This window comes from Prionailurus viverrinus, chromosome A3 (genome assembly GCF_022837055.1).
Source record: "Prionailurus viverrinus isolate Anna chromosome A3, UM_Priviv_1.0, whole genome shotgun sequence".
NCBI lineage: Eukaryota > Metazoa > Chordata > Mammalia > Carnivora > Felidae > Prionailurus > Prionailurus viverrinus.
The window spans coordinates 57,976,593-57,991,050 of NC_062563.1; the positions used below are offsets into that span (position 1 = coordinate 57,976,593).

The 14,458-nt window shown below is 42.7% G+C and overlaps 1 protein-coding gene across 1 annotated transcript in view; it reads right to left on the minus strand.

Annotated features, from left to right (window-relative positions):
* The window catches only part of SLC9A4 (solute carrier family 9 member A4), a 67,165-nt gene extending 57,600 nt beyond the window's left edge, over positions 1-9,565 (minus strand). The window contains exons 1-2 of the mRNA XM_047851147.1: positions 8,832-9,565; positions 3,185-3,648 (exon numbers count right to left, since the gene is read on the minus strand). Coding sequence (XP_047707103.1) covers positions 3,185-3,648; positions 8,832-9,117 — 750 coding nt within the window. The 5' untranslated portion in view covers positions 9,118-9,565. The remainder of the gene's footprint in view (positions 1-3,184; positions 3,649-8,831) is intronic.
* Positions 9,566-14,458: the final 4,893 nt, after the last annotated feature.

A 14,458-nucleotide genomic window follows, 5' to 3' on the forward strand; every position in this document is an offset into this window, starting at 1 on the left:
ACTTGAAAATTAAAAAACAGCAAAGAAAAATGGATGAGATGTGATACTTGCATACAATAACGGGGACATATAAAAAATTCATTATTTAAAAAAAAATTTTTTTTAACGTTTATTTTTGAGACAGGGAGAGACAGAGCATGAACAGGGGAGGGTCAGAGAGAGAGGGAGATGCAGAATCTGAAACAGGCTCCAGTCTCTGAGCTGTCAGCACAGAGCCCGACACAGGGCTCGAACTCATGGACCGCGAGATCATGACCTGAGCTGAAGTCGGATGCTTAACCTACTGAGCCATGAGCCACCCAGGCGCCCCCAAAAATTCATTGTTTATAAGAAATTTCAGTTTAACTGAGCGTCCTTCATGTTTTTAAAGTCTGGCCACCCTAAGAGATTATGAACTTCCAACTTACAGAATGAGAAACACTAATGATCCAAGATCGTTGCAAAGATGCTTCATATCATCATACAAATTAAAACAAACAAGATTAACCCTTTTGTGCTCATTCAATTGGAAAACATTAAGAAGAAATAACTCTTGTAGACATCGATAAAAGAAAACGTGCATTTAATGTACTATGGAAATGTAAGACCATATAGAGTTTCTGGAAAATTCTAGCAGCTATGGTATAACAACTAAAATTAAGGTCCAATATTGTGTACTACCTTGACATTTGGTAAAACGGGGAGGATCCTGAGTGGCATAACTCCAGGTTCTGCTCCTCAGCCTGACCGCTCACTGGCCAAATAGCCCTTCCTATCAATGGGATCAGGCCCTATACTTGCTCATTCCTGAGTATCAGGCATCAGTCTCCTGACAACCTGTGGAATGATTTGAAACAAGCCAATCACATCATCCTGGGGGAACCAGGAGGTACCTCTCTTCTTGTTACCACAAAGCCTTACTCCCATATCCCTGATTGTTCTCTCTGTTCCCAAGTGCAGCACCCACATGGCCTTGCATGGTGTGCAATGTCCTCCTCCCCTGGGCTATGAATGTATGTATCTAACTGTTGTCATCTGTTTATTGTTGGGTGTCACTCCTTATCCCTGGGGGAAGAATCCTTCCCTCACCAACTGGATGAGCAGCATCTTTTAAATTTTTTAAGGTACCCACTTTTTAACCCAGGAATTTCATTTCCAAGAATGTACCCTATAAAAATACTCACGCAGAAACAATAATATTCATCGCAATGTTGTAGTTTTCAAAAGTGAAAACTGGGTCACAACCTGAATTTCTATCATCAGGAAATGGTTAAATAACTTACCATTAATATAATCTGGGAAATACTCCATAATAAACGATATAGAATGAATTGTTATATTTAAGCAATGCATATAATATAACCTCACCCAGTTTATGCAAAATAATATATATCTAGACACACACACATGCACGCATGCACTCACATATGCATATAATAAAGACAGGGAGGGTGCCTGGGTGACTTAGTTGGTTAAGCATCTGTCTCTTGATTTTGGCTCAGGTCACGATCTCACCATTCCTGAGACACGGCATAGGGTTCTGCTCTGACAGCATGGAGACTGCTTGGGATTCTCTCTCTCCTTCTCTTCCTGCCCCTCCCCCCCACCTTGCATCCCATGTGCTTTCTCTCTCAAGATAAATAAGTAAACATTAAAAAAAAGAAAAGACAGGGAAGGAAAATGCCAAACTGATCAAAGGGCTTGCTTAGAGAGTGAAGAGAGGGGAAAGTGGAAGCTTTTGTGTTTTAATGCTGTGTAATTTTGTACTGTCTGGAACTTCTACGATAAAAATGCATTCCTGTATCACTTATGTGGTGTGATGTAAATTTAAAGATAAGAAAAGTCGGGGAGCCTCAGTGGCTCAGTCAGTTGAGCTTCCGACTCTTGATATCTGCTCAGGACATGATCTCAGGGTCTGGCATCAAGCCCCCCATTAGTGCAAAGCCTGCTTAAGATTCTCTCCCTCTGCTCCTCTCCCCCACTCATACAGTCTCTCTAAAATAAGTTTTGGGGCACCTGGGTGGCTCAGTCGGTTGGACGTCCGACTTCTGCTCAGGTCATGATCTCGGGGTTTGTGAGTTCAAGCCCCGCGTCGGGCTCTGTGCTGACAGCTCAGAGCCTGGAGCCTGTTTCAGATTCTGTGTCTCCCTCTCTCTCTGACCCTCCCCGGTTCATGCTCTGACTCTCTCTGTCTCAAAAACAAATAAATGTTAAAAAAAAATTTAAAAAAATAAGTTTTTAAAAAAGATAAGAAAAGCAAATCAAACTATATATAAAAGTTTCACAGTCTAGGGGAACCTGGGTGACTCAGTCGGTTAAGCATCCAACTTCGGCTCAGGTCATGATCTCACAGTTTGTGAGTTCGAGCCCCGCGTCGGGTTCTGTGCTGACAGCTCGGTGCCTGGAGCCTCCTTCAGATTCTGTCTCCCCTTCTCTCTGTCCCTCCCCTGCTCATGCTGTGTCTCTCAAAAATAAATAAACGATTTAAAAAAAGGTTTCACAGTCTAACACCTGGTAAAGGTTTGAGGTAATGTAATGAAACTAAGCAATGGGCTGACTTGCCTGAATATTTCAGCACCAAAGATGTCTTCTGGGCCTCAATGCCCTGTGTTGACAGCCTGTGAAGTTTTTCTCAGCTTCTCCCCAGAAGGAGTCCTTACGCAAAAATGCCTCATTCACATATTCTGTAGGAGTCATGCAATCAAGGCTGCTAACACAATTTTGCAAATCCTTTTCAACTCCCTTCCTACCTCATCTTTTATTTAAATTCATTATTGCATGCAACATGTTAAACACAAAACAAACAAAAAGCATATGAAAGGAATGAGGGTGAGGTCCAGTGAATGAGAGAAAAGAAAAATGGTAAAGTACCGATTATCCTAGTGAAAAGACCAGAAGAACCTTTGACAACAGTTTCTTCTGAGAACCTGATTTTAACTAAAAAATGATCTGTCCTCTCCTTTTCCTCTGTTTAAAGAAGCTATTTGGTTACTGAATGACAAGCAGCATTAGTGAGCAATTATTTATTTGTAGCAGATCCTAAGAGAAGTCACCAGAACTTGGCTATACTCTATTGACCAAAGCCTATTCCTGTCCTGCCCTGACGCAGTCATGCTCAGCCTTCTCCATTTGCCCAGAGGATGGACTGCTGTCTCCAGCTTCACCTGACTCCTCATCTCCCCGGGGACATGCTTTGACATCTCACCACACTAATGCCGTCATTGAGAAGGGCCTCCCCGAAGATCATCATGTAGAGCGGCTCGTTCACACGCGCCTCCTCGAACACAGCCAGCACGGCCACAGGGTCCACAGCCGAGATCAGGCTACCAAACAGCAGGTTCTGAAGCAAGTTGACATCACTGAGGCCAAAGGCTTTGATCTGGCAGATGAGGTAGAGGGAGAGGCCAATGCCAAAAGCATTGATCAGGGCCCCCAGGCCTGCCCACCACAAAATGGAGCCAATGTTCTCAAAGAAGGGCCGGGTGGGCATGAAGTAACCACCCTCCAGGACAATGGGTGGAAGGAGATACAGGAAGTAGATGCTTGAATCCATGACAGGAGGAGATTTATGGTCAGTGCCAAAGATGATGGCGCCCACCAGAGCCCCAACGATGATGAGGAGGCAGCTTTCTGGCATAAGGCCTGGCAGTCTGTGGTAAAGATGGAAGCCTAGGGAAAAGCAGAGAACCACATTTAGATGTTTGCAAATAAGATGGCTCTGGCCACTAAGCTACCAGGAGACTGGTATACAAGAGGCCATCTAAAACCAAGCAGAGGGGACCTTGGGTAGGCTGCTGTGCATCCCTGAGCCTCAGGTCCCCATGCATAGCAGGGACTGGAAGTGTTGTGGGGGCTTTAAACAAGATCCAGTACTTAACATGCCAGGCCCAGAGCAGGTCCCAGAGTGGTCCTCAGCCAGTCGTCCCCTCTCCTGCCCCTCCCTGCTTCCCCACCTTACAGGATCTGGGAGGCCAGTGGGGGAAGAGGAGAGAAGAGAGTGGAGTTCCTTTGCATTCCTGCAAAACCCACCTTCAGGGCTCAGGCAGTCAATCACAGTCACCTAAACATCAGCTTCTTCTGAGCCTCCCTTCCCCAAACCAATAAACAAAAATTCAGTCCTTTATTTTATTTTCCTTATTTAACCTATGACACTGCCAGCCGGTCAGCCACTTAAGTAGGAAATGGAGTCACAATCCCTGAAGCCCTGTCAACTTTGCCCCTCCTACAACCAGCTCCCTATTTCATCAGCTATGTCTCTCAGTCATGCCCCTAAAGACCAGCTCTTCCTCCCCATTTGTACAACCACCGCTTTTTTTTAAAGCCTCCTCATTTCCCATCCTGACTACTGCATTAGCTTCTTCTCCTAGCTCACCCTCGAGTCCCCAGTCCACTCTATTTCCTGCTGCCAGGTGACTTTTCCAAACCACATGTATCTGATCATCTCAGTCCCCACCTAAGTCTCTGAAGGCACATAAAGCAACTCACAGATTTTTAAACTGAGGGCATTTGGGAAGCATCCCGGGGCCAAGACCAACCCACTGGGAAGCACTGTGTATAAAGTGGAGAACCAAACATGTTTATTACGATTCCAGCTGTTGGTGGAATTTCAGAAATAAGACATTAACAAATAAGAAGACAAAAGCAAGGCAATGCATAAGTATACAGCGAAGTGTACATTGACTATTTCCACAAATATAAGAAGAGATCAGGGCACAGCAGTTCACTCTGGGGTTCTCTCCAAGTCAATATCCCTCCCACCCAACGCTATCCTTATATATCCATCCTACATCACAGCCAACTACACATCTTTTCCCTGCGGTACACCTTTCTAGTTTTCGTTTACCATTAATGCTGCCTGGGTTGTCTTTTCTTCAACCTGTTTAGGTCCATCACAGTCTTCAAACCTTTTCCAACCACTTCCCAAGGAAATCATATGTCTTCCTCTGAATTACTGTATTATTTTATCAGTATCTAACAACAATGTTCTCTATCATTTTTTGTGCATGACTTATCTCCCCTGCTCACCTCCAGACTCTTCCAACTCAGACAGAATGACATACATTTCTATATCTCCCCAACGTGCTTAGCAAGGTGTCTTGCCCACAGCAGCTGGTCTATTTGCTGAAAGAATCTACAAGTGTGTAAATGAATGATTGATCAGGTTAAATGTTCACCAAAGAAGCTTTTATATGGGAAGCAGAAGTTGAACAGGCTGTTGGGGTATGACAAGGAGTTACATAGCTGGACAAAAGAATGGGAGAGATTTTAGGTGGGGAGAATTCCAGTGGAAAAGGAACAGAGGTGGGAATGGCCCAGTCAGATATGTCTAACATTTATCGAGGAGGTCACCTGGCTGGAGGAAATTATGAATTGGATGAATATTGGAAGAAGAGTTGGAAGATGATTTTGAGCCATATAATAGGGGGTCTTGAGTTCAAGGCTAAAGAGTGAATATTTCTCCCATAGGCCACAGAGAGCCATTGAATGTCTCCTTAGGAATTTTAAGTCCAGCCATCCAAAGAGCATGTGGGTTTCCTTGATCACAGTTTGAATTTCATTTATTATCAGCAGGCAGGTTATTATGATAGAATGTAATTAGTATCAAGGGACAATCCAAAACCACAAGCCTATCCACTGGCTTCAAGCCAGTGGCTTGAAGTAGGCTTTAAGGCCTCCTTCAAGAGTTTGAGAGTCCTGCTCTCTCCATTTCCTAATGATAACTTTCTCTTCCTCCTTCCCACCCTCCTCCTCCCTGTATTCTTCTTCTCCTTCTCTTTCTCCTCTTCCTCCTTCTTCTCTTCTTCCTCCCCCCTCCCCCTCCTTCCTCCTTCTTCTTGTCCTCCTTCTCTTCCTTCTCCTCTTACCCCTCTTCGTCTCCCTTCTTCTCCTTCCTCTTCTTCTTCATCTTCTTCAGTTAGTGCTTATTTTAACTACACTGAACTTTTTAATATGTAAAAGAGGTGGAAGAGTCTATAGTGTGCTTTTCTCAGTCCCCGTGTCTTCCCAGTTTGGTCTTGCTTCCAGGAATTGAGTTTCCTGAAATGGATCCCACATGCAACTGCCTTAAGCTACACCTACGCAGTGGTAGCAGGAAGAGGTGCCATGCACTGTAAAGTAAGGCATTGTAAAGAGAACCATCATGTGCATTGCACACTGTACAACTCTCCTCCCTTTCATGATGGACAATAGAGTCAGTCACTTTGAGAGAGTTTACAGTTCCAGGGCCCTAAATTTAAATGGCCACAAATAACAAAGTCCTGCCTGAAAGTCAAAGATGGCGCTACAATTCCATTCTGCCCAATGACTCAAGGAACACCCTTCTATAGTGTTCCAAGAGGTGGATCTAAAATAAAAGACAAACAAAAAGTCTGAGGTGATTCTGTATTATCTTTGTTCTCTAATTTTGTTCTTCTATAACACACATAGTTGGATGTTTTAAAAAAGACTGGGGGAGAGCTGTGATATTCTTCTGTCAGAGTGCCTATCAGGCAGTGCTAAATTCATCTGTTTTCCCCATTCAACTAGTCCCTTGAGGCCACGGACCATGGTCATTTCCACATATGGTATGGGCATTTAATAAATGTGTCTTGATAGAATGACTGAATGAAAGAATAAATGATAAATATAATAATTATCAATTATATTTTGATTCTAGTTTTGTAATATAGAATCTAAGAAAATCTATATAGATTTCTTGCATGTTATAGTTCTATGTCATATTTTTTTGCCCCAGACACATGAGCCACCATATATAAAACTACAAGTCCAGTACTTGACATGTAAGAAATAAAAATCAATAAATGTGACCTTCTTTTCTTGTACAGTATAGAAATAGTCTGAATCCTTAAAGACTAACAAGTTTGACATTGAACTTGAATCAGCATGATCCAACTGATAACCTACTGAAGTTATTTTTTTTCCTAAAGTATGTTGCATTCCATCAACATGAAAATCAAGATCATTTAAGCCAGTGAACAATACTGTCTTACCATCCTCTGAACTTCTAGGCATAGTGAGTGTGGACACATGAGATACTCTAAAAAACAATCTATGTTTTATGACAACATAAAACCAAGGTCAAATATATCCTTTCTGCATTGCCCTGTTTAGAGAATGTAAACCTCTTTGCCACTAGAAAATCCTTATTTGCACCCAAAGAGGTCTTAGAAATAATCTCACAGCTGGGCACACAGAGACCTAGAAAGTCAAGGTGACTAGCTGGTCAGTGTCAGCTGTCATTCCTTGATTCCCAGACCGACTTCACCCATTACTGTGAAGAGGAAAGGAGTTGGGGGAGGAGGTGGGGCAGAATCTACAGCATTGTTCACAAAGGAAAACTCAAGATCCACATAAGGTCACTTTGGTTTTTTTTTAATTTTTTTTTTTTTTAACGTTTCATTTATTTTTGAGACATGGAGAGACAGAGCATGAACAGGGGAGGGTCAGAGAGAAGGAGACACAGAATCTGAAACAGGCTCCAGGCTCTGTACTGTCAGCACAGAGCCCGACACGGGGCTCGAACCCACGGACTGCGAGCTCATGACCTGAGCCGAAGTCAGTCGCTTAACCGACTGAGCCACCCAGGCGCCCCAAGGTCACTTTGAATGATCTCAGCGCCCATGTGGTTGCATGAAAGGTAGTAGAACCCTAGCTCTGAACTGAGAATGTTACCCTGTTAGAAAGCCGGTTTTACTTGAGCACTTTTTAGAAATAACATGAGACCCTTTGTGTAAGTTAATGATTTGACAAATCACACAAGAGTTCTTCACACTAGCAATTTCCATTCACTCTTCAGGCTTTACTAGCTCATAATGATAAGCAGTTGTGAAGGAGCATCGAGTGAATACACCAGTACCCCCGTCATCCCCAGGGAGGAAGTTAGATGAATAGATGGAACCCACAGTCCTGATCCCAAGGAGTTAACTGCCAGATCCGGTGGTTCAACCCATATTTCATACCCATGCTAGAAGAAAAGAGTAAATAAGCATCAAAATGTTTCATGGATTCTATCCCAGTAGGACAATGTATCTACCCAAATAACAAAGTTCATAACTGAGGCAAAGGAGATGCTATGCTTAATAAGTGAGATAACTGCATCGGTTTTCCACTTTGGCATAAGCTGGTATTAAGGAGACAAGGGGGTGGAGTTAAGGATTAAATGGTCACAGAGTGTAAAAGATCACTTTGGTTTTTGACACAGATAACCCTGATTAGAAATTAATCCATGAATTCGAATTCCTTTATTTCACAAAGGAAACCAGAGGTGCCCCACCGCCTCCATTTGGCTCAGGCATAAACTTATATCTTGCTGACATGTCATCTTCTATGCCCCCATATCCCACCACGGAGTGTGGTTGTCTTGCTCCTTGCTTTCTGTCAATCTGCAAGGAGCACATGTCACGCTTTAAAGAATAAACAATGGGAGTCATTTATGAAGCCCACAGTTACATGGCCAAGAATGAAGGAAGAGTATTTCACAGAAGAATCATTATGTGCTCCTAAAATTTCTAAGGAGCATCATTCCGAGACCTACAGGCCTTGCTCTATTTTTTAATGCACAGAACTTGAGATTTTCATGTGCCAAATAGTCACATGGTTGTCATCCTGAAACAAGAAGAAATCAAAACAACCCGGAACCCAGAAGTATGCTCAAATTTCAAAGCACAGTCCCGAAGGATGAAATGGCTTTACACAAAGCAGTTATGGCTTCCCCTTGACTCGAAGGAACAGATTTTTTTGATGCAATAGCAGTTAACAGTTAAAATCCACGTAGTTCACCAGGGGCAAGACATTTTCACATACATTATCTCATGGGGAGAACAACTCTCACAGCCAGGTGTGCGGGGACTTACCTATTTTTGCAAGGGATGCTAGAAGTATCCAGAGGGTGACCTCATAAGGAATTTGCACATAGTCATAATCCAGTGCAAAAACAGATATCTTCTCATCTGGCTCTGAGCCTGCAGCAGCAAACCGAACGTTAGGTTCATGCTGGGCCGTGGAATTTGTGGATTCGTTCAAATCAGAAGATGCTTCAGGACACTTGAAGGCCACCAGCAATAGCAACCAGCTCCAGGGATTGAAAGGCACAAACACTTGAAAACCCATGCTGTGGGCTTCCCTGACCCTGTACGTCATGGTGTGCCACACATCTGCAGTGAGGAGGGTTTCTGGAGAGCAGGGGCATCCACCTGGGTCAAGGGTAATATACGTACAGTCCGTGAGTCATTCCAAGAAGAGTCCGAGCATGTCATTGAGTTCTGAGTCCCTTAAAGGATTCGTGTTCAGATAACTCAGCTTCTGGCTCAAGTGTGTCAGTCATTCGGTAGACTCCTTAAAGCCCAGGTCGCCTATGTGACCTTCGTCCGATCATGATCTGAAGAGCAGCTTAGGAAGGGGAAAAACATGTCTTCATTCAAAGCTGTTTCTTCACGTCACTGCACACTGGCTTCATCTTGTGAGTGAAAATTAAAAAAAGACACCAGGGTGTCCATTCCAGATATCACTGGAGCCCTTTGGCTAAGAAAGGAGTCCTTCCCTCTCCACCAGATCCCAGTAAGGAGCTACCTGTCTGTCCTGCACCTGATCCCGCTCTCCTCCCCGAGCTCTCTCACTTGTTTTGAATGGACAGGCTGCAGGTAGCTCCTGCACTACACTTAATTATTTGCTCTGATATGACTTTTGTAATGAAATGCTTTCCTTGAGTGTTTTCCGGGGGTTACACTACTGACACCTAGTGGGCAGCCTCAATATGACACCTCGGAGTGTTTAATGATGAATGTTTAATAAAGGTGGTGGTGAAATTGTCATCCACACCAGGGCATTTCTGAGAATAAAGAAGAGCTATTAATAATTATGCCAGACCATAGACGTCAGCCTGGATTGTCCTGGAGTCATATGGTCTCTATAAATTAGCAATGAGGAAGAGGAGAAGGCAGCATACACATTACTGAACGGATGAGCAGTAATCCAAAAAAAGACAGAAGTTCCAGCTTTCCATGAATTGTATGCAGAAAAAAAAATGAACAGAAGAACAAGTTTCATGAAATACATCTAAAACCTAGTTTTAAAAAACTCCATGGCACATCCAAATTTTTCATTTTAAAGGATTTTTTTTAATGGCCCCCTGGTTCAAAAAAAAGAGATACAACAGACTGTTTGACATTAACCTAATTAGTTACCTCTCAAAGCATCCTTTTCTGAAAATGAGCAAGACAAAAATATCTAACTCATTGATTTCCTAGAACCATTAAATAAGAGAGAACAAGCAAAGTATCTGGCATATTACGGGCACTTAATAAATGTTGGTTTTTATTATTTTTAATCACATTTCTTATTCTATATGGAAGTAAGAACTCTGTTGCAATGAGGAATAGCATTCAATAGAAAATGAGAATTATTGTTCATAAACAGTCTCAACGTGTCTTCCGTATCAGACTGCAGGATGAGTTATATATATTTTTAGTTCATGTTAGTGAGTGTCGATGACTCCCATCCCCCGCCCCATACTCAGCAAAGATCACTGGAAAACGGAGATAGGACATGTCGAGGAAGGCTGGCATCTAGATGCAACATCTCAAGAACGCACATATGTATTTTTTTTTCTCTTTCCTTTGCAGTTTGGCTCTAAAAGAGATCAGATTTAGTCACTAAACTGAGACCATCATGTTGACCACAAGCAGGTCACCATATCGGGTCAATATTTTTTTTCAGAAAAGATGATATGCATAGCCTTGTAACGAAAAACTTCCTTGGAATAGACACCTTATCTTCTTATTCACACTTCTACTTTTGTTTTCTAAAAAAGAAATGGGAGAGGGTTTCCCATGGTGCTCCCTGCCAAGACTGAAACTAAGACTCGAAACACCTCTGTTCCTATTACCTGCTCCACTCTAGGAAAGTCACTGTACTTATTTGAGCCTCAGGTTTTTGTTTTTTTTTCTCATCTATAAGATGAAGATGCACAGGGCACCTGGGTGGCTCAGCCGGTTAAGTGTCCAACTCTTGGTTTGGGCTCAGGTCATGATCTTACAGTTTTTGAGATCGACTCTCTCTCTCTCTCTCTCTCTCTCTTTCTCTCTGTCTGCCCCTCCCCTACTTGCTCTCTCTCTGTCTCACAATAAATAAATAAATAATTTAAAAAATAAAAATAATACATGAAGATGCTGTCCGTATGAGGTGTTTTTTCCTGCTTTTCCTTTCAAGTCTTTGTGAATGTATTAGCACATGTTTAGCCTTACATAGTAGTGGAGAGTGCAAGTACTGTCAGAGAAGTAAGGCCAATGTAGGGGACAGTGAGGGGAAATCTTGAGTCCTAGAGCAGCTGACCACTTTGCCTTCCAGGTCAAGGTTTACTGTCTGCCTTGTCAATCCTTGGCACCACTTCCACCTGTTCAACAGCACTTTCACACAGCGCCCTGGATATTCTTTCTAAAACGCCCTCTTCATCCCGGTCCTCTAGAAAACAGTGTGAGACAAAGCTTGCGTGAGTGGTGCAAACCAAAGGCAGCAAAAGTGCAAGGAAGAGGGACACAAGAGAGAAACGTTTCCAGAATGGCAGTGTGGGGGACTCTCCAGACCCTCTCCCTAGTGGCAGGGAGACGACCATAACTGGGAACAACCAGTGAAAATAAAAATAACAGCCATTCGGGGGTGCCTGGGCGGCAATAGGCTATGCAGCAATAGACTATGCATCCAACCCTTGATTTCAGCTCAGGTCAGATCTCACAGGTTGGGAGATCAAGCCCCACATCCAACTCTGCACTGACAGCGTGGAGCCTGCTTGGGATTCTCTCTCTCCCTCTCTCTCTCTGCCCCTCTCCTGCTCGTGTGTGTGCAAGCACTCTCTCTCTCTCTCTCAAAATAAAGAAATAGACATGAGAAAAAAAAAAAAGAACAACCATTCAGTCTGTGGAAATGGCCTGTGGGCATACAGAAATTAAAGACAACCTTCTAAATATTGGTAAAACCTGGGAGAGTCTGTGGCATGACCTGGTTCCGGCCCCCATTTCCCAGCCGAGTGTCAAGAAAACTCTACTCTGCGTGGGCACAGCCAAGAGGATGGGACTCCCTCTAACCTCAGCTCCCAGTCTAGGGCTACAATTTCTACTCAGAAAGTCAGGCTGTCAGTGTTTGTCATCAGTCTCCAACCTCCACCCCAACGCCCCACGTCTTGTGTTGCACAAGCTGTGTTGCAGGCAAGCGTGCCTGAGAGATCCCTTTTTCTGTACAGGTCCACTCACTTACAGGCTTGAAATTCTACCACAAGTGAGGCAGGCCGCGAGTACTGGCCCCCAGTCACTCTCGCCCTTGCTTACTCAGAGGGCTGAGTTTCCACACCAGGGAAGACAAGCCAAGAAGACTAAGAGCTACTGTCCCTGTCCAGCACCTCCTTTATAAAGCAGGAGTGTCACTCGAAGAGAAGCCGAGTGCTGTCTCCGTGTCCCTTCCCAGAGTATTGGAGCTGAGTTTCTATTAAGGGGGGAGGCAGGCCATAGTAACAAAGAACTCCCTGAGAATCGCTAAGGGAACTGACTACTTGGAACAGAACGTAGGGAAGTTCAAGCCTAAGGGCATGGTCAACAACAATGGAGATGTAGATAGAATGAGTAAGAAGAGCTGGGAGCTCCATGATATCAACATATGAAAAGTAGACGACTTAAAAGATAAGAGAAGAACTCTGGAGGGAAACAGATCAGAAGGCTCATCATAGGGTCAAAGGTCATCATGAGGTCAAAGAAGTGTCAAAGACTGGCTTCAAAGATGATCCTGCAAAGGGACCTGACTTTAATTGGATCCCACTGTGGAGCTAGTTAAGCCATGTTGAACACAATGTTGAACTCACTTGCAATTACAGGGGGCTAGAAGCTAGGTGCAATGTTAATAGAGACAACAGACCAGGTGAAAGCTGAACAGGGAGATCAGCAAAAGAGTCAAAGAGGACCCTCTTCAAGCCACTGTCATCCTGGGTGAGAGAGGAAGAGGTCAGGGGAATTATGAGTATGCCCAAGACCGTATAGACTGAAGGGCGATGTTAAAGTCTGCATAGGGAAATAGACTTTATTGAAATAGTCCAGCGAAGTCGCTAAACAAATAAACAGAAAACCAAACCACAGTAACACCTGGAGTTAGGGGAGGGGGCAGAATCAGTATCAAGTATCACTGTAAGATGTTAAAATGCCCAGTTTTTAACAACAAAAATGTAAGACTCTATGCTGTCCCCAGAAGATCCACCCTTAGATTCGAAGATACAAGCAGATTGAAAGTAAAGGGATGGAAAAAATATACCATATGGCAGTACGGTAAGAAAGCTGGAGTGGCTATACAAATAACAAAACAAAACAGATGTTAAGACACAAAATTTTACTAGAGAGGAAGAGGGATATTTTATAAAAATAAAAGGGCCAGTTTACCAAGAAGACATAACAATTATAAACATATCTAAACCAAGTGGGATTTGTTCCAGGAATTGAAGGCCAGTTAACTATCCAAATGTCATTTAATATAACATCATATCAAAAGAATAAAGGACAAAACCACATGACCTTTTCAGTAGACTGAGAAGAAACATTTAACACAATGTAATACCCCGTCATTTTAAGAACACGCAACAGAGTAGGAATGGACAGGAACTTCCTCAACATGCTGTAGCCCATCTATAAAAGACCTACCGCCACTATCATGCCCAATGGTGAAAGTTAAATGCATTCCCATAAGATCGGGAGCAAGACGAGGATGTTCACTATCGCCATTTCCATTCGACATTTTACTGGAGGTTCTAGTAATGGACAAGAAAATGGACAAGAAAAATAGCAATGGACAAGAAAAATAGAATAAAAGATACATAGATTGGAAGGGGAAAGTAGAACCGTCTGTATTTATGCATGACATGTTCTTTTATGTAGAAAATTCTAAATAATTGAATAAAATACTTTTAGATCTAATAATTTCATCAAATTTGCAGGATATGACACCAACATATACTGACAAATTGTATTTTACTGTAACAACGAATCAACCAAAATGAAATTAATAGCATCAAAAGCTAAATTTCTCAGGAATAAATTGAACCAAGCGGTGTAAAACTTGCATTCTGAAAAACGCAATGTTGAAAGTAGTTAAAGAAGACTTAAATAAATGGAAAGATATCTCTGTTCGTGGATCAAAAGACTTAATACTGTTAAGATGGAAATACTTCCCCAAAATTATCTATAGGTTCAACACAATCTCTATCAAAATCCTGTGCCTTTTTTCTTTTCAGAAATTGACAAACTGGTCCTGAGATTTATATGGAATGTGCCCAGAAATGCCCCTGTCCAAAAATGAACAAACCAAACAAACACATCAATTAATTTATTTATTAATTTATTTATTTGTTTTAGAGAGAGACCGTGTGGGTGTGTGAGCAAGTTGGGGAGGGGCAAAGAGAGACAGAGAGAATCTTATGTGGCCTTGATTTCAAGCCTCTGAGATGATCTGA